Source organism: Sinocyclocheilus anshuiensis, unplaced genomic scaffold, assembly GCF_001515605.1.
Source record: "Sinocyclocheilus anshuiensis isolate Anshui unplaced genomic scaffold, SAMN03320099.WGS_v1.1 scaffold167, whole genome shotgun sequence".
Classification (NCBI taxonomy): domain Eukaryota; kingdom Metazoa; phylum Chordata; class Actinopteri; order Cypriniformes; family Cyprinidae; genus Sinocyclocheilus; species Sinocyclocheilus anshuiensis.
Window position 1 is genome coordinate 368,502 of NW_015552552.1, and position 25,648 is coordinate 394,149.

Here is a 25,648-nt window from a genome sequence, read left to right on the forward strand (position 1 = left end):
TCAAAATCGTGAATCGAATCGAATCGTGACTTGAGTGAATCGTTGCATCCCTAATATCTAGTGATTCCATCGTGGTAGTACATTGATTTTCTTTATTTCTTTATATACAGAGAATTTCTCCCACCAGATGGCACCAATCTGTCTTCCAATCATTGGATTTTAATCCGTTATTTTCAGTTGTAAATCAGATAGAAGAAAGTTTTGCATAATTTAGAGGGGAATAAATATTGTGTAGCACCATGAAATCCCCTTAAAATACACAATATTAAAGACTAAATATTATTGAAACCTATAACATGCGATGTTAATTTAATTAATAAAAACATACATTTCTTTGGTCTGTTTTGACCGCTGAGGATCACAAGTGTGACCTCTAAGTGAGGAATACCAGAGGAATCTGTGGAATGTTTCTGACCTTTCTTCTTCTTATCTTTGAGGTGGTGGGACACGGCTTCGATCAGGTGGATGAGGAGTTGAGCTCCCAGTATCATGAGACTGTTTACTCACTGCTGGATTCTCTCAGCCCCGGATACAGAGAAGCGTTTGGAAATGCTCTGCTACAGAGACTGGAGAGGCTCAAACAAAACGGACAGTGAGGGCTTCAGTATCATTCAGAATATCTCCGCTCGCTAACAGTTCATCCAAGTCCTGTGCCGCTCTCAGCTTAAAGCATCAGTGGTACCTTTTTCAGTTTTTAGCCTGTGATATGTTTTAACAGATCTTGGTGTTGATTTGACAAACTGACTTGCCTGTGATATTTTAAAGTATTTTACCATTATTTGGAGAGGTATCATTGCTATGACAGACACAATGGGTCCAGATGAATACTCCATTTTTTTATTTACCATTTTGCAAATGAAATAACCCTCAGAAATAGCAGAGGATTATGGGAAAATGTTTGAACTAAAGTCTTTTGTGTTAACACGCTAGTGCTCTGGTTTTGGATGAACTGGGTCCTGCAAAATAGATCTCCATACTGTACTTGCATCAACTGTACAGCATGGCTCTTTAAAGTACTAACATTAAAAACATATCAGATGCCTTACTACTTTCATTCAAATTTCTAACAGTTCAGTTTTCTTTTGTTCCAATTTCAGTTAAACCTGTCCACAAGATAGTAATTTAGAAATCCTGATACATTCAGTATCTTCTCTTCCTTTTGTTTGCTACAGATCTTATCAGATCCTCTTTTTGAATGTGAAAATACATCTGTTGCTTCATCTGTCAAAATCAGCAGACAGGATTGAAAAGCCAAAACATGGTGGTGATATCCACTTCCAGCCCCAAAGTATTTTTTATTTTTTTTTAAGAAAATGGAAACATTTGTCAGTTTCGTAAACCTGACTCAAGGATCAAAACTGATGCATTTTAGCTCTGAAACTTTATACTTTTACTTACAAAAGAGTTGAGCAGAATCGTCTCCCCTGCAATTACATTACATAACAGCAGCATGTTTGTGTGAATGTCAATGCTCGACTTATTGTTGTAAAGAAAAAGACATTTATTATGGTTAATGATAGTTCTATATCGGCAACAGCAAGCATATCATGTAATGTGTATTGCCCAATATTGGTGTTTTTAAAATGTTTTTTTCAGGAAGAAAGATTTTATGTTATGTAGAATCCTTGATTGACTGGTCACAACAAAATGCTTGATCTTGCACAGAATTGCACTAAATGAGATAAAGCAGCCATTTTTCTGACTTTGTTTGAAAGGGCTGCGTAAAAAAATATGCTACAAGGTTACTTTCCATTTCATTTCAGTTTAGAACAGAAGGAAGAGATTCATTTAAATAAATGCATACAGGAAGTTGTGGTATGATGGGTTTCTACCTCATGTTGGGTTTTTATGTTGACCTCTTCAGCATGCCTGTGAAATTGATGTGTGTTTCCAGCTGGTTTGGGATAAGGCAGGTGATAATAGTATGCTGTTTTGTGATAATAGGGTCAGTGAACAGAATCGGTCCTCTGGTTTTAGCAGATTCCTGTGAAACACAATACACTTCATATCAGTCCCAAACAAACGTCCTAATAATTTACAGAATGTTTGCTTAGATAACCAAGATGGAAAACAAGTAAGAGTGTTTAAATGACGTACAATGCACAAATAACTTCTGTACCTGAGGGAATGTTGCTTGCTTTTGTTTCCTTGTAATAAAAAGCACACATTCAAATGTTATTTTGGTTTCATGATTCAGTTTTGTAGCCAATAGTCATATTTTGCAGGAGCTTTAGAAATCATTTAAAGACAAATGCGTCGTCGTCTCTTACAGCTAGTTTGATCATAATAAACTCACATATTGAAACACAACCGTAACCACCTGCCCTCAAACACATGACCTCTCAAAAGGAATATAAAAGTTGCTGCCTGAGAGAACAGAACTGAAACTGAAGCAGGAAGAAACTGGACAGTTTCCTGTAAGAAGACAACATAAAAAAAATAAACCTTTGTACTTTCTCGTAATCGCACAACTTTGCAGCTTGACATTTATATAATGAATACACTTTAATATATAATTAACTAATGAATTTAAATAATTTTCTAGATGTTAATGATTAAACAAATATATACACTACCATTCAAAAGTTTCAAGGCTGCATTTATTTTATCAAAAAAAAAAAAACAGTAAAAACAGTAATTTGTGAAATAGTATTACAATTTAGAATACAATTTTTCTACTTTAATATATTATAAAATATAATTTATTTCTGTGGTGGCAAAGCTGAATGAGAAAATAGAAATAATTTGTAACAGTAGAAGTCTTTACGATCACTGTATATTAATTACAAAAAAACAACAGTAGTGTATACTGTTACAAAAGGTTTCTATTTTAAATAAATGCTGTTCTTTTTAACACAGGTATCCAAAAAATGTTAAGCAGTTGTTTCTAGCACTGATAATTTCTGAAGGATCATGTGACACTGAAGACTGGAGTAACAGGAATACATTTTACTCTATATTTAAAAAATGAAATTATTTTAAATTACAATAATATTTTGCTATATTTACTGTATTTTTGGCCAAATAAATGCAGACTTGATGAGCGTAAGAGACTTTTTATATATTAAAAAAATAAAAAAATAAATAGAATCGTACTGATCCTAAACTTTAACTGTAGCAGAGAGATAGAAATAAAACCTAAATTGTTTTCTAAAAGCTGTAGTACGCCAGTAGGAATATTTGAATTCTGCCTTCGTTTTACATCCTGGATAAAATCCTCAAACAAGAAGAATAACAAAAATCATTGTTCACCATAAAAAAAGTAGTTTATTTCATTCAGACAGTAACAGACATAATTACATGTTAAATGTGGCCTTTTGCTTGTGGCCACATTTACAGATCTTTTAAGAAAATATGCTCATTTTAAGATGCAGTCTTTATTAAATATGCAGATTTAAAATGCAAGTAAAAAGTTCACAACCAATTGTTTAAAGAAACTATGATTAGACGCATCCGAACACCAGCCACAAAGCAGTTCAGTGCACACTTGATTGAATCACCGGCACTGACCACTGTTTGCTTGTCAGCATCTCGTTCTGGTGAATCATTAATACAATTTTAGAAACCAGCTAGGATTAGGCAACTTCTGTAGAGTGGCACTGTGTGCATAGTTAAAGACCATACATTAAAATGACAAATATGTCATGGTTAGAAAAAAGTAGTAGAATAAATCATAAAATCTGCATCTACCAATATTAGATCTAAAAGGTCCATAGAAAAGGCACACATCCAGATGCCTCGGTTCTTAATTGTATCCCTTTGTAAGCGTTTTGACTTCACTGTTGGCCTTCAGTTCACAATCTGAACGGGGAACTTTATGCAAAATAAATCTTTGCTGGAGTCGTCTCTCAATTCCCATTCCACAACCAGTTTTATCTAATAAACAAACCAACAAATAAGGAAGTGAATGCATGCAACATTACAGCATTGTTCAGAACTAAAGGTAGTCGAGGAAGTTAACGCTTACTGCTGGATACTCGTTCTTGACAGGCAACTGGTTGATGTAGGTGTAAGCTTTTTGCGGCTCAATAGGACACTGGATTCCAGACTTGCACCCATCTGATTGAGGAATAGGGAAGGGGACGGGGATGCCAACGACCACTCCGTGAACCACAGCTGTACTGGTCTCACTGGCAACACCTAGGGGATATATAAACAAGTTGGTGATTTCCTACATTTAGATCTGGTTTATTTGAGCGGTCACTAGATGTGAAAAGCAACTCACTACTGGTGAATGTTACATTGACTGTATAGGACTGTCCCTTGTGAAGCTGGCATGGCTGTGACGGGCAGGGATGGATGTCAACCTCAGCAACTTTTCCTTCTGCTGAGCCTGGAAGGAAAAACGAGGAAAATAAAGTTTGGAATCAAGACCAAACGAGCTGTTCAATATATAAGAACTTCACAAAGTACTACTTACCACAGTCGACGAATTTCACCTGCTCGGCTTTAGTGTAAGCAAGAAGAGAAAGTAAAACAACGCCGAGCATACGGTAATAATCCATGGTTCAAATGAATCCTGTAGAGAACCAGCAGCACACAGTACAAACACAAGTATTACATCGCCCAGTCACACGACAGTGAAACTCTGCAGTGTTTCTGCGCGCTTCCTTGTGAAGATGTCACCTTTAATAATTAATACACACAAAACACAGGAAATAGCAATACAGTGGAAAAGTTTATTAAAAAAAAATACCAACTAATTTCATTTAAATTAACTTGCTTACCAGCCCTTCCTTCAGCCTCCTGTATTTCCTTGTCACAAGACCAGAATGACTTCTCCAATCAAATACTGTTTGCATGGGCGTCTTCGTGACGTAAACGCAGTTTCGGCGAACTCTTGACCAATAGCAATGACTCATGGAAATAACCTGAAAACAAGGAGGACATTCTGTTGCCAGATATATCAAAACCCCGCTGCCAGGCTACTCGCTCAGATATTGAAAAAAAGAGAAGTAAAACGATTTTACTCTCTCAACTTCTCTCAAACATGTGTGTGTCCCTCTACTTTTTAACAGTTTAAATAAAATGTAAGTATCCACAAATCATAACGATATTTGTACATTTGCATTATATAGGGTGAAAACAATTTAAAAGTTTGAGTTTTGTTTTAAAACACCCATTTAATTGCGCTTGAGAGAGTTCATCTGTAACTGAATCTGCATGTTCCCATACCTCAAAAAGAGATCCTGCAACAATATAACATTTTTAGAGTGAATACAAATTTTATGTGCAATTTAATTAAATTGTTTTTTAAAAGTTGTGTCCCCAAAGTTGTGCACTCGCCGCAAACTCTGCGCCTCATTTTGCCACTGTAACTGAATAACGAACGACCCGAACATTTTATATCTCTAGGGCAGTGGTTCCCAACCCTGGTCCTGGAGGCACCCCAACACTGCACATTTTGCATGTCTCCTTTCTCTGACACGCCAAATTCAGGTCTTGGAGTCTCTACTAATGAGCTGATGACCTGAATCAGGTGTGTTGTTGGGGTGCCTCCAGGACCAGGGTTGGGAACCACTGCTCTAGGGTACATTACAAAAATCTGGCATCTGTGAGGCTTGATTGGGCAACATTTGATATTTGAGTCATAATTAATGTTGCACATATCAGCTTATTTTTTTTTCTATATAAATAGGATTTTTTTCCACAGCAGACACTTTTTACAGAAGTCATTTTTTGTTTGCCAATAAAACTACACGTTTGCAGAAAAAATGTTATTGCACATCAAACCTGCATAGATTGGATTAAAAATTAAAATGCATTTGTGACTTAAAACAGAAAAATCTTGACTGTTAGAAAAGTAACCATTAGTAAGGTAAACCATTAGCATTTTGTTTATGTTCCTTTTTATATTCTGTTTAACCTAAGAGATTATTTTCAGAAATTAACAGACAGAAATTTTTTTTAAAATAAAAGGGTTAAACCACTGAATCTGGCAACCCTTGCTCTAGATAACTTCTTCATGCGCATGCGCAGTAGTATCAGGGCTACAGAAGATGTCATTCGCCAGAAGACTGCTCATAAGCGCCCCTAAAACAGCGTCATTTCACCTTTTCAAGTATGCACAATTTAGCGAAATGGCAATAATACATTCAGGATGTGTTGTCTCATATAATACGTCTTTGTTTGGTACTTTATCTTCAAATAATAGCTAATGCACGTAGCTTAGCTAGCTAACTTAGCTTGAGAACAGATGCGATAGTGAGCTAACGGCACAGATGATATGATTTGATAATTTAAACTAGCACTTAATGCTTGTCGACTAATTATCGACACATTTGAATTAAAATATTTAAGTGATAGTTAAATTACTCGTTTGATTTCAGTTTCTTACAAACTTATCCGTTCTGTTAACACACACATATAATGCCAAAGCTTTTTAATCTGTTTTATAGTTATTTTTTATGTACGTTAATACAATCCTATTGTTATTATTGTGCATGTTAGCCATGCGTTATTGTGTGTGTTTGTTGTTGTCCAGAGTTCAAAGAGTCCGAACATGTTCAGCTCCTCTCACCTCCACCGCGTGCTACAGCAGCGCCTCCTCCACCCAAGAGGAGCCCCAAAACCCCTCCAGCAGCAGCCCAGCGGAGAACATCCGTCTCAGTCAGTCCTGTCTCGAGGTTTGATCATCCCACCTGCACTTCATCTTAGATACTTCAGTGATCACATTTTTGGGAGTAACAGATAAACCAGTCATAGTAGACATGGACACCAATAAATAATCAAATTAAAATGTTGATTATTATTCCTGCAGAGGCTCGCTGAGATTATGGAAAAGGGAGAGTATCTGAGGATAGCAGTGGAGGGAGGCGGATGTTCAGGATTCCAGTATAAATTCGCAGTGGATACTGTTAGAAATGAAGACGACAGGTAATTACTAATAGGGCTTGAAGAAAAAAAAAGGTTAAAGGGGTCATATGATGCGATTTCAATGTTTCCTTTCTCTTTGAGGTATTACAAGCTCTTGGTGCATAAAGAAGATCTGTAAAGTTGCAAAGACTAAAGTCTCAAATCCAAAGAGATATTCTTTATAAAAGTTAAGAGTCAGCCACGCCTACCTAAAACGATAATGTACATTATGTGGAAAATAATGTGTTTTTTGAAACTTCAACCGCATAAACACATTTCATTACACCAAATACACCAAATAATGTTCTTTTTAGCAACATCATATGACCCCTTTAATATTAATTATTAATCATAAAGGTCAATTTTGAGTTATTTTTCAACATGGAGTCAGTCAAAGATGCTTAATGTTTTTCATCAACCTCAGGAGGTCAATATCCTGTTATATTTTACAAGTATGTTTTATGAGTTTTGCAGCTATGTTATTAATTGTTAAGACATGACTCTGATAACAGTTTAAACACATGATTTTATTTTCTAACAATAAACATTAAGTAAACATGAGAGAATCCACAATTCTTGTTTATCAATTCTAATAAATGTAAAAAAATAAATAAAAAATAGCCAGTGAACTTAAATTTTAAAAGTATTGTTTATGTATAATATAAATCAGTGGTATTGGTAATTATTAATAATTATTTGTTAATATAAAAAGTAAAATAGCTGTTTTATAATGTTTTATACAAAAACTTTTGTAACAGATGCTATAGAAAGAGTACAAATCAGCATTAGTTTAGTTATTGACAGACTATTATGGTTTTTGATAATATTTTGAATTAGATTTTATTTTGTATTTTCTGCTTTCATGTATATATTTCTCTCCAAAAAAAAGTTTCACTTTTATTTCTGTTTTAGTTATTTTGGTACATTAAGTGTAAACTAAATGAAAATGAGAGATGTTGCCTTGGAGACTGAAATAAGTTTGTTTTTCATATTTTATTTTTTAAATAAAAAATTCAGTTATATTTCAGTTAACAATCACCCTCGCACACCTGTATGTCATTGATAGGTGCGTCGGAAAAACGACCAAAAAAGGTCCAACTTCAAAAAAAAATAAAAAGAATGAATCCGGCACACTATCCTGACTTGAAAAAAAAATGTTTTGGCCCATGGCCATGCCTGAAGAAGATCATGAACCAAAACGTTGTTTGTTAATAAATATTTTGATATATTTTGCAAGTGAGGATAGTGTGGGATTCGTTCTTCTTTTTTTGTTTTGGAGTTATATTTCAGTTACCATTTTTTTCATTTGTAGTACGGAAACTTTTTTTATGGGTTTAGTGTTAACAATAATAACACTGGTTCAAATTGTGTTACTAAATAATTAAAACATTTAAATTGCTAAATAACTAAATTATAAAAAAATATTTTATACCATATATTACATTAGTTTTTATTTATTTATTTATTTATTTATTGATAAATTTAAGGAGGCGAGATCACCATTTAAAAGATGAGGGTACGGATTTTAAACTTGCTAACGTTAATCTAGTTGACCTAACATTTCGAATAGTTAGTTCTCTGTCCAAAGAACATCAGGTTTGTACTAGGGGTCGACCGATTATTGTCGCAGATATTAAGCATTTTTATGGTTATCAATATCGGTCATTTTCAAAACCGATTTGCCGATAAAATCATTTAAAAGCATTTAAAGAAAGTTTTTGTCAGAGCCCTTGTCATTATTAATTTTGACATTAATTTTCAGTTTTACAACTGACATATATATCGGTTCAAAATATTGGTTATCGGTCTACTTGATCTGTAATAATCTGTATCAGCATCGGCCCTGAAAAACACATTGGTCGACCCCTAGTTTGTACCTTTATTACCAAATCTTAAGTCTTAGTGTTCATACCACAGAAATCCAATATACATACTTGGTCATCAGTGATGTGATAATGCAGTTTTGTAGATCTTTTGCTTTTATTACATTAGTTTTTATTTATTTATTTATTTATTTATTTATTTTTTGATAAATTTAAGGAGGCGAGATCACCATTTAAAAGATGAGGGTACGGATTTTAAACTTGCTCCACGTTAATCTAGTTGACCTAACATTTCGAATAGTTAGTTCTCTGTCCAAAGAACATCAGGTTTGTACTAGGGGTCGACCGATTATTGTCGCAGATATTAAGCATTTTTATGGTTATCAATATCGGTCATTTTCAAAACCGATTTGCCGATAAAATCATTTAAAAGCATTTAAAGAAAGTTTTTGTCAGAGCCCTTGTCATTATTAATTTTGACATTAATTTTCAGTTTTACAACTGACATATATATCGGTTCAAAATATTGGTTATCGGTCTACTTGATCTGTAATAATCTGTATCAGCATCGGCCCTGAAAAACACATTGGTCGACCCCTAGTTTGTACCTTTATTACCAAATCTTAAGTCTTAGTGTTCATACCACAGAAATCCAATATACATACTTGGTCATCAGTGATGTGATAATGCAGTTTTGTAGATCTTTTGCTTTTATTTTGGTCTCGTTTTTTCCCCAGAGTGTTTGAAAAGAATGGTGTTGAGATAATAGTTGACCAGGACAGTCTGGAGTTTGTGAAAGGATCCACCATTGACTTCAGTCAGGAGCTCATCCGTTCTTCCTTTCAGGTGTTGAAGAACCCACGGGCTGAACACGGCTGCTCATGCGGCTCGTCTTTCTCTGTCAAAATCTGACACCCATCTTCTCTCCATCACAGTTATAGTTTATGAAGTTGTTAGTGCATGCATAGCTATGTGCTTATTGAAGATCAGCCAAAAGCATGATAATAAGCTAACGTTAGGGGTTCTGATTTGTTAAAACTATTAATATGACCACAGATGACATAATAGAAGAAAAACAAATATCAGACCCTGCAGTTGTGTTAGTGTGTTGTATATAAGGAAGAGTATATATATAATATATGGTTTTCCATTGCCTGTTAAGATCATTCTTTTTTGGGGGAATATTCTCAGGGTCATTTGCATAGCTTAATCACAGACTATTATTATGTGATTTGAATCATGTGATAATGAATCAGCATTTCTTAAGGTACAGCTCAGATTTAATGCAAGTCATTTGTTTTTATTACGAAATGATAGATTAATCACAGAATTGAATCGAAATACTTCCTGATTACATTATAAAAAGTGTAAGTAAATCTCATGTTGTCTTGATCATAAGGAAGTTCGTTATCACAGTATGTGTTCTTTGTTTTACGCTGACAAAGTCTTGTCCTGAAGATGATCAAAGCCAACAAATCGTCAAAATATTTTAAAGGAATCTTCCGGGTTCAAAAGAAGTTAAGCAGCATTTATGCCAAAAATAATTTTGACTCTGTCCTCATTATAAGTATGTACCGAGTACTGTGTAAACTATATTTAGTGTTATAATTGATATGTCACAGATATGTATTAAGCCCAAACGATCAATCAGAATTATATATATATATATATATATATTTCTGTCATGACAACTCTCGGAGGGATTGGCATAGTAATGTACATGACAATGTTAATGTATTTGGTCTTGGAGAAATAGAACTGCTATGCTGCTGCAGCAGCAGAGCAAGTACAGAGACTTGCTACTGCCAATACATCCACAACATGCTGCTGTGAGTATGTAAGAAATACTGCTGCTGCACATATAACACATATGAATAACCCCCATATAGCATACATGAATCACCTCATAGCAGATCTATACAGGTGGAGCTGGGGAAGGTGGAGGGTTTCTGAAGTGCGCTGCAAACTGCTACAGCAAACAAAAGCCAGGTGTTTGAATAATGAGCAGTAAGCTCATTGGCTACAGGAGAGAACCAATCAGCTGCCATGTGACAATGATGTCGCCAGGTCAGATTGAGCTAGACCTATCGGACTGCGCCATCTAGAGTTTCATGTCAGAACACTGTATATGTACATGTTTTTTTTATTAAATTTGGCTTTTAAGAAACATTTCACAAAAATATACAAAAGAATGTCTTTACAAATGATATTTACATTGATAACAAGAAAATCAAAATATGAATTAAGCACATCTCTTTCAATCAGAATGACACTGAAGGAGAGCACGTTGCATTTCATATCTTCAGTTCACTCTAAGCCTTGACAATCCAGCTGAGTAAAATTAAAATAAAAACAATACAAAAAAAAAATCCTAATCAGAATGAATGTGATGTTGTAAAGGCTTCAGCAGCAAGATGAACAGTGATTTCAGATAAGACAGCATTGAAACAAACTCTTTTCATTCATTTTCTGAGGGATTGCATTATCATGTTTTCTTTTAAACTTCGATCTCAGACATGAAACACAAAGCATACGGTTCATACCTACTCGCACAGACGCACAAACGGACATCTCAAGTTCACTAATCGCGCTAAAGTTGCTACATATGAGGTTAGGAGTGTCATCTACGGTTTAGGGAGAGCACGTTCAAGATCGACATTAACAGACCACTGGACTACCACAGTGAGCAGGTCAAGTATACAGTGCATAGAATGCTTTGGCATGCTGACATCCTAGAATATAACGCCAGTGTTACATTCAGGGAGAAGGCCACAGGAGATCTAATAAACCTCAAAAAGAACCACCAAACCAAACCAACAGAAATACAACGGAAAACAATCAGGTTATAATAAAAAAACAGAATCTCCAACAGAAAAACACACCTAAATGAACAAAAACACGGGTAGTTTAAGGCTAATCGTACTTCGCTTGCTACAAGCTCTTTTTCATTTGGAAGAAATTCTTAAAAACATTGATACAGATGGACTCCAAAATAAATTACGTTCTGCAACTTGTAGCTCAGGATTTTCTGTTTAAAAAAATAAAAAAAAAGGGGGGGGTAAACATACACATCTGATAGATCTTTTACTGTATGCTGGGTCATGTGACACCTTGACCCAACTATCATTCAGAAACGCTTGAGTTCAGGTATGGGCGACGGCTCATTAAGACGCATGCAGACGGGTAGTGAAGACTCTGTGAAATCCACCGCCTGATGTTCCTCATTCCACGAGTCTGTTCACTCGTGCTGTCAGCTGGGCTTGTGATGTTTTGAAGCAGAGGAGAGAAGACTGTATGCCCTCAGTGAGAAGAGTGAACACACCGCCATACAAACAGGCTGAAAGACAAGAGAAAACTTCTTCATTGTAGAAACATGTATAATACTCACTTTAGTGCAGCTCCTAGTAATTCTTGGTTCTGATTGGTTAATGACAGCATTCTGCAATCAAGTGTATTATTAATCGTTGCCGCTTCATGTCTGTTTCTTCATAGAACTTCATAGAAAGTTTGGTGTCCATTTTTTATGAATGTATTTGTTCATTCACTCATTCAAATTTCACTTGGCAATATGGCAAAAAGTTAATTTTGGATCCTAATTTTGCAGTCATGGGTCATTCCAAAATATTTTATACTGTATATGCATAGTAGACATTTACATTGTTACAAAAAAAATAAAAAACATTTTTTGCAAAAAATATTAAGCAGCACAACTGTTTTCAAGATTGATAATAATAAGAAATGTTTCTTGAGCAGCAAATCAGAATATTAGAATAATTTCTGAAGGATCATGTGACACTGAAGACTGGAGTAAAGATGCTGAAAATTCAGTTTTGCATCACAGGAATAAATTACATTTTAAAATATATTTAAATAGAAGAAGTTAAAATTGTAATAATATTTCACAGTGTTACTATTTTTACTTTATTTAATTATGTTTATTATACTATGTGTGTCTGTATACACACATATATGTACATACGTGTATGTGTGTGTGTTTAAGGTCTAACAAAGGTCTAGATTTTATAGTTCTGGGTCGAAAGAACAGAACAAAATTGTTTTTGTTAAAAGTGTTCCAACTAAACTGACAACTGGACACACAGTGAAGCAAACCAATGAAACTGTCTCAATATGCTGATTCAAAAAAGGAAATTACAGCAATATGGGGCCTGCGAGGAACAGAATGAAACCACAACAGAACAAGCACCTTCTATCATCGCCTCCGGCGCTGACGACAAAGCGATCCCCGTTGGTGAAGCGGATGTTGGTCAGGTGGGCAGAGTGGCCCAGAAAACGTTTGTGTTTGGCCTGAGGAAACAGATTCTAGTCAGACAATTTGCTATTTTATTTTTGAAAAAGCAGAAATGTGTGCAGCACAGGTTAGAGCACGGATATATAATGGACATAAACATTTTAAAATCCAATTAAACAGCTGAACTTTGGCTGTTGAGAGAATGTTTTGATCTGTGTTGGCAAGAACTGTCACATCCAGCCCTTTTTACTGTCTTGTGATGTACTGTCACGTGTTATTGCATTTTCTCAGCATTCAGTAAAATACAATATGCAGAGACAGCGGAAATTAGTCTGTGGTTCCTATTTATGTGTAGGAACAGTACTATTGGCCATTGTGGAGAGGGAAGTACACTTTAGCATACTTTAAAAAAAGAGTACTTATTACAGAAAAAAAATACTTTCAATTATACCATGGTCTGTCCGAATACTCGATTCTGATTGGCTGGCAGGTATGCGGTAAAACCGTTTAATGCACAGGTAGTTCCAATTCAGTTTAATCACCGTTCTATATTAATGCGCTTTAATTGATGCACACAAACCCACACACAGAGAGAGAGACAGACAGAGAGAGGGGTCGGAGATCGCAAATCGCACTGTGCACATACAGAAACTTGTCGTCAACGCTGCCCCACGAGTTTTATTAATACAATAGCCTAGATACTGGATCACTACATTATATTCCTCAGCAACGAGATGGTAAAATAGCTGTTTGTGAAGTAACTAAACACAGCTTCATTGTTTGTAGAGAGAGACGCGCAGACGGAGGTAACTCACACACAGACATCTCTCTCTCTATTGATCGATAATTAATTCAAATAAATGCTGTAATTCATTCAAATAAATGTGATCTTGCCGCACTACTTCATCCGTCTCTGATTTGAAGCGGGCAGAATGCTAGAGCTAACGAGCCGTAACTGACGAAAATAACCGTTATTTTTTTACCCTTCCGGTCAAATTTTTTGCACTTCACGTCGGGTGGTTCTTGGCATAGATATATATACATAGACGCCTCATTAGCGACTGTTTCTATGGGCCGCGATATGTAAGCCATCCGCCATTTTTGAAAACGGTCTGCGAATCCTCGAGCGCAAGTTAACTGTGTGCGTCTACAACAGCAAGTTTTATGCATGTACATCTTTGAATATCCATTGATTATTATGGCGAATGACATCAAGTTGACCATTCCAAAATGGCAGACGGGTCAACATATCTGGAGAGGTCATCTCTACATATCTATGGTTCTTGGCCTCCATGTCATGCATTAAAATCGTTTAATGCACAGCTAGCCGTGCATTATCCCTTACATAATATATTTAAGTGTGAACTGAATGTAATGTTTTCAGACACTTCATTCAAATGAAAATGTATTTGTTTAAATTTATATTAAATATAATTAGCTGAGCTTTAGAGTGCTTTTTGACCCACTTAAGTTGGACTTGAGCACAAATGTATATGTGATTTCATAATTATTTTACAATAATATGGTTAAAGTCATGTATTTAAATATATTTGTAATTGCACATTTGTAATGAAGTTGCAATTTAGTCAATGCAAAATATATTCAATTTAAATGCAATATCAAATGCACTACATACTACAGGTAAAATTATAATCAAATATTTCACACATGCTTTAGTATGTTAGTCAACATCAAAAATGTGCACTTATTCAAAGCGCAAGATTATTAAAAACATAATTGAAAATATCCTTTAAAGTCAATCTTTTAATTTGACATTATTACACTTTTTAAATGTGTAGCATTTTTACGTCTTCTGTTTAAATTCTAGATGGGACTTTTGTCAAACTCTTTGTATGGCAGAAATCAATAAAATTGTGATTGAAGCTCAACAATTATGAAATACCATCAACAAGTGAAGCCCACCTTCATTTGTACAAATATTCATAAGATCACCAGAAGCAAACATCGTTACACATGTAAGTTGTCCACAATGTGTTCTGTTATTGCGTGTTGTTATATTTTATGGTGATACTGTATAAATGATAAGAGGAGAAGAGGACAGAGGAGTGGCAGTGTGTCTAAATATCCATAAAATGCCCATGTACACATTTGTAGTCATAAGGTAAATACAGAAAGTAGGCTAATTAACATTTTTACCATCAATGTGTCTAACAAAAAAAAGTGATACAGCAATTAATCTGAAAATTAGTGCTTTAGCTAAAGTTACAGAAGATTAACCAACAATCATAATTTGGAGCCATTCGTTTCAAAGCATGATTAAGAATGCGTGATGATTTTTAATTTGTACAGGTTTTAATGATATGAGGGTGTGTAAATGATGACAGACTTCTAGTTTGTGAGTGATCTATCTCTTTAAAAGGATTAAATGTATGCAAAAATACATAAGTTCTTAGTTGTTTTAATCATGCTGTGTGTCAGTCTACAATTATCTTTTTTAATAATTTAAGCATCGTTACGAAAGTTGTCCCTGCCAAGTCATTTACTCATTCATGTATGTTAAGTGAAATATAAACAGAAACAAAAACTAAAATAAAATTAACAAACAAACAGACTCTGCAAAACAACCGAAACGAAATCATTTGAAACTGAAAACAAAATAAAAATCTAAACTAAATTAAACACTCAAAAACTTGGATTGGAACGACATGAGGGCGAGTAAATGATGACAGAATCTTCATTTTCCATTCTTAACTCACCACGCATCACAAAAAAGTGTCTTTTTCACACAAAACAACACTTTATTTCAGCAAAAATGGGGTATACTTACAAATTTCTCTGGACACGGAAAGTCGAACAGCTTTACCATTCCAAAGTCATCGCCTGTGACAATGTTGAGGCCGGAGTGAGACACACAAGCACAGGTTACATCTGCCTTATCTGTGTTCCTGGACCAGATCCCCACCACCTCATCCCCGAGGACACTACAGAGACACCCAAACCAGTACTACAGCAGCCATTGAGAACAGTCACTTTACTGACAGAAGTGGCTTTCATTTTGATTTTACGGGATGCCAGCAGTGCTGGAACCACCAACTGTTACCCAGAATGTCTATAATAAAGGTACACCAGGCAGCAAAACAAGAAATTTAGCTCGAGTAAGAAAATAAATCAGGAGAAGTGCTGTGAAAAAAGCAACATGCTGCAATCGCAGATAGAATTAGATTCCTCCGAGAACCGAGTTAGCTGAAAACAATTCGTAGTGTAATTTTTAAATTCACGTTTTAAATTTGGACAGAATGAGAGAACACAAATTAATCCAACCTCCTCACCAAAGTAATACTTATGATCTTGCAATCTGATAGAACGACTGCAAGTACAATGAACTAATCTGATTGGCTGGTCTCGATTCAATCAGTGGGAATAATGAAATCTTTAAAGTGTACTGTTTGCTTTTCAGCTGCTGATGGGTGAGTGTGTTGCAGTCCGTTTACCTTGTCCATGTGGCCCAGGTTATTCTGTCTATCACTGCTTGCTCAGTGACTTGCTTCCCAGAAGGCACCTCATAGACTACACGTTTATAAGCACCAGTAGACAACTGCAGAGAGCAAAACATGCAGACAGAGTGAGTAACTTTGTGTAGAACTGATCTAATGCTCTCTGGCACAGAAACAGCACAGAGAAAGACCTTAAAGGGGTCATGACCTGCCTTTTTATACTGTTCTCTGAGGTCCACTTATAATGTTATCAAGATTTTTACATCAATAAATATTTAGAAGTAATAGACTTATTTTCTGTCCTGTTTTTAACCCCCTTCATCAGAACGCTCTGTTTGAATAGGCGTGCCGGATTGTAGACTCGGAGGTAAACGCCCACTGCTATGATTGGCTAATAGTTGTGTATGTTTGACAGCATATACATTCCTCATAGATGGACGCTGCTGTGATTTAGGTCGAAAAACACATAAATACTCAGTACATATCAAACCATCTGTAATAACAGACAAAGCAATAGTGACCACGTAATGGAAACAGTGACTCACACTTGTGTGGTGCGACATCTTATCCAGTATAGTCGGCACAGCATCATCGTCTTTTAATTTCAATCTTTCTGAAAATCCTGCGTCAAATTGTGATTGTTTGTAAATTAATCCACATCAAGATGAAGTGAACAAAGGACCAAGTTCTTACTGATGTGGTCTGGCACTTCATTAAAAATAAAGTTCATCAATACAGTTTATCGTTTGGTTTCTGTGTAGACCTGCGTTTGCCTCTCTCGTTATTTACACTACAGTACATGCTCAAATCGGTGGGAGGGGCTAAACACGCAGTGCTATAGAAGCAGGCGTTGATCTTCTTCTGCGGAGGCGGTGCTTATCCACTCTAGAGTGGCACATTCCACCTAAACCGAAACGTTTTTGTCAGCCGAAACCATTTGATGTAAAATCTTTACTTCAAGTACACAACCTGAGATGTTACGTTAATATTTCAATAATTTAACAACACATTCACATGTTCACATGACATGCAAGTAAAAAAAAAAAAACATCTGTAAATAAAAACAAATAATATATATTTTTGTTAAGCATTTTATTTTGAACTTTTTTATTTTAAAATTATTTTATCAGCTCATAAAGCCCCTGCAGTTCCCTCTCAAACCAGTTTGGGAATCCCTGGCTTAAGTCCAATGTATGCTTCATTTTCCACATTCCTCTCCATCTCGCAAACAGTTGAGTGAGCAAGCCTTTCTTTTCAAATCAAAATCAACCTCATCTTTTTAAAGCTCAAATCAACCTAATAACACCCCTTAGTAGGCTTGCCGTGATAGACGGTGCTGACGGTGATACCCGGTGTTAAGCCGCAACACTGGTTACGTCACTTGCCCACCGTGGCACCGACCCCCACCGTCGTTTTGATTTTTTATAGTAATAAAAATCATTTAGTTCAGTAAAAGAACAGACACTACAATTAAAAACTGAACGCGGCTGCTCAATGCAGCATGCCGAACGACAGTCGCATCACGGATCAGATTTCATTTATTCAGTGAGGAGAGTGAGTCGAGCTGACTCACAAGAAGAGTAAGGTGAGACAGACAAGACGATGGCAGATGATTTAGTTTCGAAACGAGATGCAAAAGCGCCTGTTTGGCAATATTTTGGATTTTGAAAAGCCTGTTGACTTTTGCCGTTTATCTAAGATGATTTTGGAAGTTTTTTAAACATTCGTTTATTTAATTGGTTCCACATTGTTTACTGATTTTTACTTTATTTAAACTTTGTCATTTATTTATTTTTTTTACATCAAGGTGTATGCCGTGCCTCCAAGCTTTCTTACTCATTTTGCTAATAAACGTTCTACGTTTCTTATTTATTTGGTTATATATTATACATGTTTACTTATTTCCAGTACCGGTATTACTGGTGTTGTCACACGTCGATTAACCGGTGGGAAAATTTCCTCACCGTCACAACCCTACCCCTTAGCTGTTCTAAATTCATGTAAACCACAGCTTTGTGGGCTTTATTGCTTTAATAAATGCTTGTCAGTACATTCAGCAGTACATTTTAACCGTATTTCAAAGACAACAGAAGTAATTATGAAATTATATAGATTAAAATGTACTTAAGTCCTACTTAAGTTGGTCCAAAAAGCTCTCAACTAATGGCATTTAATATAAATGTACATTTTTATTGTATTCTAATTTACAGTATATAATTGCTGTGATAAGTACTCTTCGATAAGTACTACATTCTCTCATACAAACAAGCAAACACACACAACCACAGCTCAACATGCTGTACCTGCACATAGCAGCTGTCAGCAGAAAAGTCCATCTGCATGACAAAGCTAGGGATGTCCCTACAGCAGTTGATGCGGTTGAGCTGCGGTCCTAACGTCAGGTCATAAAAATCTACTGCATTCTCACTGGAACCCACAGCCAGGTAGCGTGAGTCTGGACTGAACCTGAGGAAAATAAACTTTAGTTATTGCAAATAGACCACGTTCATGTCAGAATGAAATAACATTCGCCTAGAAACAGCAATACAGAAATTTGTTTCTGCCTGAAATGGAAATGGAATTGTCTTTAGTATTTCATAATTGCGACTTCATTCCATTTTTTACCCTGCAGTGAAAACATGACTAACCCACCCTCAAAAATAAAATAAAATAAAAATTTATTTTAGTGGCTGAAATTATTATGGATATTTTAATCAAATTAAATAATGCATAATTAGCATCAGTCTCACCTGATATCTTGTATGGCAGAGCGCCGATCTCTCTTCTTCCCCCAGATCTTTAGTGAGGTAACAAGGAGGATGATGAACTCTCCATTCTTCATGCCGATGGCCACCATGTCGCCCTCTGGGCTGTAGCTGACTGCGCGTGCAGGATGACCGAGGTTCACTTTATTCAGCATCTTCTGTTTTTCCATACAAGAGAGCATTTGACTCATCTGGTATCTCTAAAAAACCACTATGCACAGGCATTATATAATTTACCCTCTCTGAAATGTCCCAGAGGCGCACAGTGCCATCCTCAGCAGCAGACAGGAAGACGTCTCGGGTGAGGTGAGCTCCCAGTCCCCAGATAGGACCATCCATGTGGCCGTTCACCAGAATGTTACATGCTGCGTTCTTCTCACCAACCTCAATGATCTCAGCATTCCGAGTGCCTACGAGAATCTTCCCCTGAACAATTAAGGAGGAAGACACATGGAGCCATACTATTTATCAGGAAAAATAGCCAGCTTGATATTTCTGACTAAGGCTAGTTGGTTCTTACTGGCTTTAGAAACATCATATATTTACATTTACATTTAGTCATTTAGCAGACGCTTTTATCCAAAGCAACTTACAAATGAGGACAATAAAAGCAGTCAAAACTAACAAAAGAGCAACAATATATAAGTGCAAATGACAAGTCTCGGTTAGCCTAATGCAGTACACGTAGCAAGGTGTATATATAGAGCAGCTACTGGTAGCCAGTGCAAATTGATGAACAGAGGTGTGACATGCGTTCTTTTCGGCTCATTAAAGATTAATCTTGCAGCGGCATTTTGGATTAATTGTAGAGGTTTGATAGAAGTGGCTGGAAGACCTGCCAAGAGAGCATTGCAATAGTCCAGCCTGGATAGAACAAGAGCTTGAACAAGGAGTTGTGTTGCATGTTCTGAAAGAAAGGGCCTGATCTTCCTAATGTTGTATAAAGCAAATCTGCAGGACCGGGCAGTTTTAGCAATGTGGTCTGAGAAATTCAGCTTATCATCAATCACAACTCCAAGGTTTCTAGCTGTTTTTGAAGGAGTTATGGTTGATGAGCCTAACTGGATGGTGAAATTTTGTGAAATATATGTATGTACATATGCATTTATCTTAGGAATGCACGATATTATCGGACCAATATCGGAATCGGCCGATAATGCAAATATCGGCATCGGCCCAATATATGAAAAATTATGCCGATATGTCTTGCCGATAAGTGGATTAACTCACACGTGCTCAGGGTATGCTAGCGATTAGATCACGTCAGCAGTGCAGTCATTCTTGAAGCAACTTTTGCTTGAATGATGATTAGATTCACTGTTTTGGATCGCTGCATTTACTTTGAGTATGCAAGTAAAGTAAAGATGAAGGCAAGATGATGCCTTCAGTGTGCAGCTGTCAACAGTCACTACCGCGCGTGCAGTAGCAGCAGCGGCCGGTCTCCCACGGGTCCTAATGCCCGTCCGGTAAGGCGTTGTATTTACATAGGGGGGTGCTGTTAGCCTACTTGTAACAAAATAAAAGTAAAATACACATATCACTAAGAAACTAGTGTTTCTGAATAAAGCAGTATCAGTGTCATAAAATTATGAGTGTGTTTTGATTTAAAGGTCAGAAGCTATAGCTTACACATGAATAATAAAAAAAAAATCACAAACATGACACTTGTAAATTAAATAATTTTATATATGCAGATTTATACATTAATGTGTACGCTTTTTTTAATGAATTATGAGCTCTAAAAGATTTTCAGAATTTTTACAACTCTTTTGCCTTAGACCATCTACAACTGTTAAATCTTAAAAAAAAATTTTTTTAATTTTTTCTGAAAAAAAAAAACAAATTAAAAAACAAATGCAGCGATTGATATATAGGTTTAGTTATTGTTATAGATTTATAATTATTTTCAAAGCTTTCAATGTACTGTCATTATAAAAGAACTAACAAATAAGTTTATGTTCAAAACTAACCAAAATTTTAAATAATTTGTTTATAATTTCTGCACAGGAGAGACTTGGTGTTGTTTCCAAACAAAAGGAAATATATCGGTATCGACATCAGCTATCGGCCAAAATGAGTTGAAAAACATATCGGATATCGGCAAAAATCCAATATCGTGCATCCCTAATTTATGTATTTGTTTCCTCTTTCTTCACAAATTCAAAAATTCCCCCTCTTTTATATATTCTATTATTTCTATAGTAGTATTGCTATACTGAAGATTATTGCCATTACTCCAGTGTTTCCTTAGAAACCATTACTTATTATTATGAGTGCTGACAACAGTTAAGTTTTTTTTTTTTTAATAGCAAAAGTTACATCAGTGACATTATAAATGTCTGTACTGTCACTGTCATACAGTCCTTGCAGAATAAGTATTATAGTATTATAGTTTGGTATTATGAGTATTAATTTCATTCAAAAAGTGACTCCGGTATTATGAGTATTAATTTCTTTCAAAAAAATGACTCCAAAAACCTGTTTATTTATTAGATAGCAAAAATGGTGTGGGCGAGATGTTGTGTAATTAATTGCATATGCACAAAAAGAGAAAAATACTAATAAAAATAAATCACAATCATCATAAAATAAAAAAAATAGGGGGAAAAAAGTCTGGCAGGGACAAAACAGCACACCAGCAACCCACACAAGGCATAACTCATCGGAGTAAATCGTATCTATCAGTACATCATTACTGATAGATTACTGATCAGTACAGCACATATAGGATCACATCTGTAAATAAATAATAAATAACAGGGCTGGCACTATTACCACAGAATTTGTATTTCTACTGAGGAATATTCATTGATGTCAGAAAGACAGCACATGTCTAACTTCTTGTGATTCCTGACCAGAATGTACTCCCAGAGGTCTGTTAGATTTTGCTGTATTTGGCTGAGCAGGGGTTTGGGTGGCTCGCCAATGTATTAGATTCTCTAATACATAAATTAAGCAAGCTTGGCCAAAGTTCTTGTGGGGACAAGAATTTACTGAAGGTGTAGTGTAGCAGTTCTTCAGCAGCGATGTCATCCTTCAAGAATCTTAACCCTTGTAAGAATCGTAGCTTCTCCCGAAGTTCTGTCTGTGAGACTAATTGTATGAACCATTTGGTTCACACCTTTACCGAGTTTCTGTTGACTGCATCTGAGGCACAGTCACAATGTAAATGCATCTGACACATAATCTTTCAGATCCAGTATTTCCCATTCTCTTCAATGTAGTGATTTTGTGTAAGTGCTGTACCTTGCCCCTGCAGACAGAGCGCACACAGTCTATGATCTGGCCCGTCTCCAGTCTGAAGGCTCTGCATCGCTTCAACTCCTGATCCCACAGTTTGAGCGCACCACCCTCCTTAGACCTGCAGAGGGCAGCCCACACAAATCCTCTCATTTACTACACAGCAGCTTTTGAGAATGCTCATGCAGATTCAGAGAACAAACTATTTCTGTTAAAGATAGTGGGAAAGGTCAAGCCACTTACGGTCGTTCTTTGCCCCCCGTCACAATGAGCCCGTCACGTAATGTGGTGTACATGGTGAACACAGGTCCAGTGTGAGCCTTAGCCACGATTCTCACTAGAATGTGTTCCTTCCACACACACACATCTCCACTAATGGTACCTGTAAATGTCAAGTTATTCTGAAAAGAAAACAAACCTGCACTAATCTAGTGACCTCTAAGAGAAAAACAGCACAAACATGGCAAAGCACAGCATTTTCATATCCGTTCTCTCATACTTCTACACCGAATCTTTAAAAAAGTAAAATGTCATTTTTGAAGTTACAATCATAAACAACTTTTTGAATTAATTACTGATTTAGCATCTTGTTCATTTAAGCTCTGACACACAAGTGCACAAACAAATGCACACGTATGCATGTATACATAAATATCTACTCACACACATTCCACATTCATTAAAAGGGATAGTTCACCCAAAAATAAAATTCTGCCATCACTTGCTCATCCTAATTTCGTTTCTAACCTTTATGACTTTCTTGCATTGTGAAACACAGAAATAGTTATTTTGCAACTCTCAAATCTCATTCTGTGTGTGTGTGTGTGTACCTGGTATTTATCACATTATGGGGACCAAATATCCCCACAAGGATAGTAATACCAGTCAATTTTGACCTTGTGGGGACATTTTTTGGGTCCCCATGAGGAAACAAGCTTATAAATCATACAGAATTAATTTTTTTGAATATCTAAAATTGCAGAAAGTTTCCTGAGAGGGGTAGCTTTAGGTGTAGGGTTGATGTAGGGTGATAGAAAATACAGTTTGTACAGTATAAAAACATAAAAACCATTACACCTATGGAATGTCCCCATAAAACACAGAAACACAGCTCGCACGCGCGCGCATGTGTGTGTGTGTGTGTGTGTTTATTAAAATATGGAATACACAACTGTTCAAAAGTCTGGGATCAGTAAATTTTTAAAAAAGAAATTAATACTTTTATTATTATTCAGCAAGGATGCATTAAATTGGTCAAAATTGAAAGTAAAAACTAAAACAATTATATAAATGATTAATTATATAAAATTATATAAATTATGTAATATTATGTAATTACTTTCTATATATCAAATAACACTAAAAAAATAGTTTCTTGAAAAATATTAAGAAGTTCAACTTTTTTAAACATTGATAATAATAAAAAAATGTTTTTTGAACACCAAATCAGCATATTAGATCCATGTGACACGAAAGATTGGCTCAATAGCTGCTAAAATTCGGAATCAGAAATAAATTACATTAAAAAACTGCAATAGTTCACAATATTACTGTTTTATTGTATTTTTGATAATAAGAGATTAAGAGAATGGTTAAAACATTTAAAAAATCTTACCGATCCCAAACTTTTGAATGGTACTATATATAGAGCTTATTTTCTCATTTTCATTTGCTTTCATTTCAAAGAGCCACTTTCTGACAAACCCCCCTTTGTACTGGTTTGGAAAACCATTGCATTTTTAATTTTAGGTGAACTTTTCCTTAATTTCTCCCTCTCTAACAACAAATACGAAATGAGCTGAACATCATGTAGAAACAGAAGAATACTTACAGCTCCAAAGGCCACTGAAAGCATGGTCTGCATACGGGCATCCTCAATGGAGCTGAGCACTCCTTTCTTACTGAGCAGGGCCCTGCCGGCCAGTGTCCAGAACCGCACGTGTTTTATCCCCACTGACACAAACTGAGTGTCCGAATCAGGCCGGAACTCTGCCACAAAGATCCTCTGGGTGTGACCGGCCCGACTTGCTACTTTGGCACCTTTGAAAATAATTTCAGATCACAAACCTGATATAAAAGCAGAGTGCAGAGTGAATGCTGTTTGTGTGTGTGTGTGTGTGTTGACCTGTACCTTCCTGCCACTTCCAGATGGTGAGGGTGTGCTGGGGGTCCAGACCCACAGAAAGCAGCAGTTTGCCGGTGGCACTGAAGCTTACAGAGCAAACGCCCCTAGAATGATGGCAGCGTAGCACAGAGAGGGTCTGTTTGTTCATGGCTTCCCACACATGGATAGAGGGAGATGTGGCTGCAAATACAAAAATACTTTATTTGTCCACTGTTGCTTAGATTTATAAAGTTATATAGCTGTATTCAAAAATTCAATTCTAAAGCATGCCAGAGATTCGATAATCCAGTGTCAGAGACAATGTTTCATGGCAACTCTGTATTTATAAAAAAAAATGGAGAGTGTCTCTTACCTGACATGTCACCAGCATCACCTAAGGGAACAACAACAGCAGTTAAACATGGTAGGAAAAAGACTTTAAATTACATAATTTCTATGGTGCATAAATGTATGTTGCAGCACCAAACTATCCAAATACTCAAAAAATACTTTTTTTAAATTAAGAACAAATGTATCAAGCAACATGTGCAAATAGCAATAAGGTAAAAAGCACAGGTGCAACCATCAAAAAAAAAACAAAAGGATTCGAGAAATCACACGTTTCCTTTCAGTTTCAGAGAGCCAGGTTTGGCAAAACACAGAACCAGACTCTGTGATCAAAAATCTAACTCTATTTCATTGGGACCTTTTTTTCTCATCACATTCTTCCAAGACCAGTGTTGGAGAGTAACTAGTTACATGTAATGGAATTACGAAATTTAATTACAAAATAGATGTAACTGTACTCTGTTACAGTTACTGAGAAAAAAATATGTAATTAAATTGCAGTTACTTATGAATGTGTTAACAATTATAAAGGGGGTTACATCTGAATATTTTCACACACACATACAGATTTGATTGATTTCTTTCCCAAATTGCATTGACTGCTCTAAAATATGAGACACCAATGGAGTTTAGGATACAGAATAGGACACATGCTTATTTGATCACTGTTTTATAAGGAAAGGAAAGGAAAGGAAAGGACAATACACAACAGGGTGGGATAGGATAGTGCTGTGAAGGACAGGACAGGACAGGACAGGAAAGGAAAGGAAAGGAAAGGAAAGGAAAGGAAAGGAAAGGAAAGGAAAGGA

At 35.9% G+C, this 25,648-nt stretch overlaps 4 protein-coding genes across 4 annotated transcripts in view; 2 read left to right on the forward strand and 2 right to left on the reverse strand.

The window, feature by feature from the left end:
* The window catches only part of LOC107664426 (GSK3-beta interaction protein-like), a 5,306-nt gene extending 3,129 nt beyond the window's left edge, over nucleotides 1-2,177 (forward strand). The window contains exon 5 of the mRNA XM_016454994.1: nucleotides 438-2,177. Coding sequence (XP_016310480.1) covers nucleotides 438-596 — 159 coding nt within the window. The 3' untranslated portion in view covers nucleotides 597-2,177. The remainder of the gene's footprint in view (nucleotides 1-437) is intronic.
* Nucleotides 2,178-3,247: 1,070 nt separating this feature from the next.
* Nucleotides 3,248-4,828, reverse strand: LOC107664488 (epididymal secretory protein E1-like). The gene is made up of 5 exons (XM_016455078.1): nucleotides 4,728-4,828; nucleotides 4,421-4,519; nucleotides 4,226-4,333; nucleotides 3,968-4,140; nucleotides 3,248-3,876 (listed from the first exon to the last, which is right to left on the reverse strand). Exons 2-5 carry the CDS (start codon nucleotides 4,503-4,505, stop codon nucleotides 3,790-3,792), a joined length of 453 nt encoding a protein of 150 aa, XP_016310564.1. The 5' UTR covers nucleotides 4,506-4,519; nucleotides 4,728-4,828; the 3' UTR covers nucleotides 3,248-3,789.
* A 1,123-nt stretch (nucleotides 4,829-5,951) lies between these two features.
* isca2 (iron-sulfur cluster assembly 2) lies at nucleotides 5,952-10,311 on the forward strand. Its single transcript, XM_016455009.1, has 4 exons — nucleotides 5,952-6,061; nucleotides 6,485-6,626; nucleotides 6,761-6,876; nucleotides 9,416-10,311. Exons 1-4 carry the CDS (start codon nucleotides 6,000-6,002, stop codon nucleotides 9,588-9,590), a joined length of 495 nt encoding a protein of 164 aa, XP_016310495.1. The 5' UTR covers nucleotides 5,952-5,999; the 3' UTR covers nucleotides 9,591-10,311.
* A 1,278-nt stretch (nucleotides 10,312-11,589) lies between these two features.
* LOC107664427 (echinoderm microtubule-associated protein-like 5) overlaps nucleotides 11,590-25,648 on the reverse strand; it is a 102,195-nt gene continuing 88,136 nt past the window's right edge. Inside the window, exons 30-41 of the mRNA XM_016454995.1 lie at nucleotides 24,865-24,885; nucleotides 24,519-24,692; nucleotides 24,219-24,427; nucleotides 22,631-22,788; nucleotides 22,394-22,508; nucleotides 19,385-19,573; nucleotides 19,133-19,305; nucleotides 18,686-18,848; nucleotides 16,380-16,483; nucleotides 15,716-15,869; nucleotides 12,883-12,983; nucleotides 11,590-12,015 (exon numbers count right to left, since the gene is read on the reverse strand). Coding sequence (XP_016310481.1) covers nucleotides 11,979-12,015; nucleotides 12,883-12,983; nucleotides 15,716-15,869; nucleotides 16,380-16,483; nucleotides 18,686-18,848; nucleotides 19,133-19,305; nucleotides 19,385-19,573; nucleotides 22,394-22,508; nucleotides 22,631-22,788; nucleotides 24,219-24,427; nucleotides 24,519-24,692; nucleotides 24,865-24,885 — 1,598 coding nt within the window. The 3' untranslated portion in view covers nucleotides 11,590-11,978. The remainder of the gene's footprint in view (nucleotides 12,016-12,882; nucleotides 12,984-15,715; nucleotides 15,870-16,379; nucleotides 16,484-18,685; nucleotides 18,849-19,132; nucleotides 19,306-19,384; nucleotides 19,574-22,393; nucleotides 22,509-22,630; nucleotides 22,789-24,218; nucleotides 24,428-24,518; nucleotides 24,693-24,864; nucleotides 24,886-25,648) is intronic.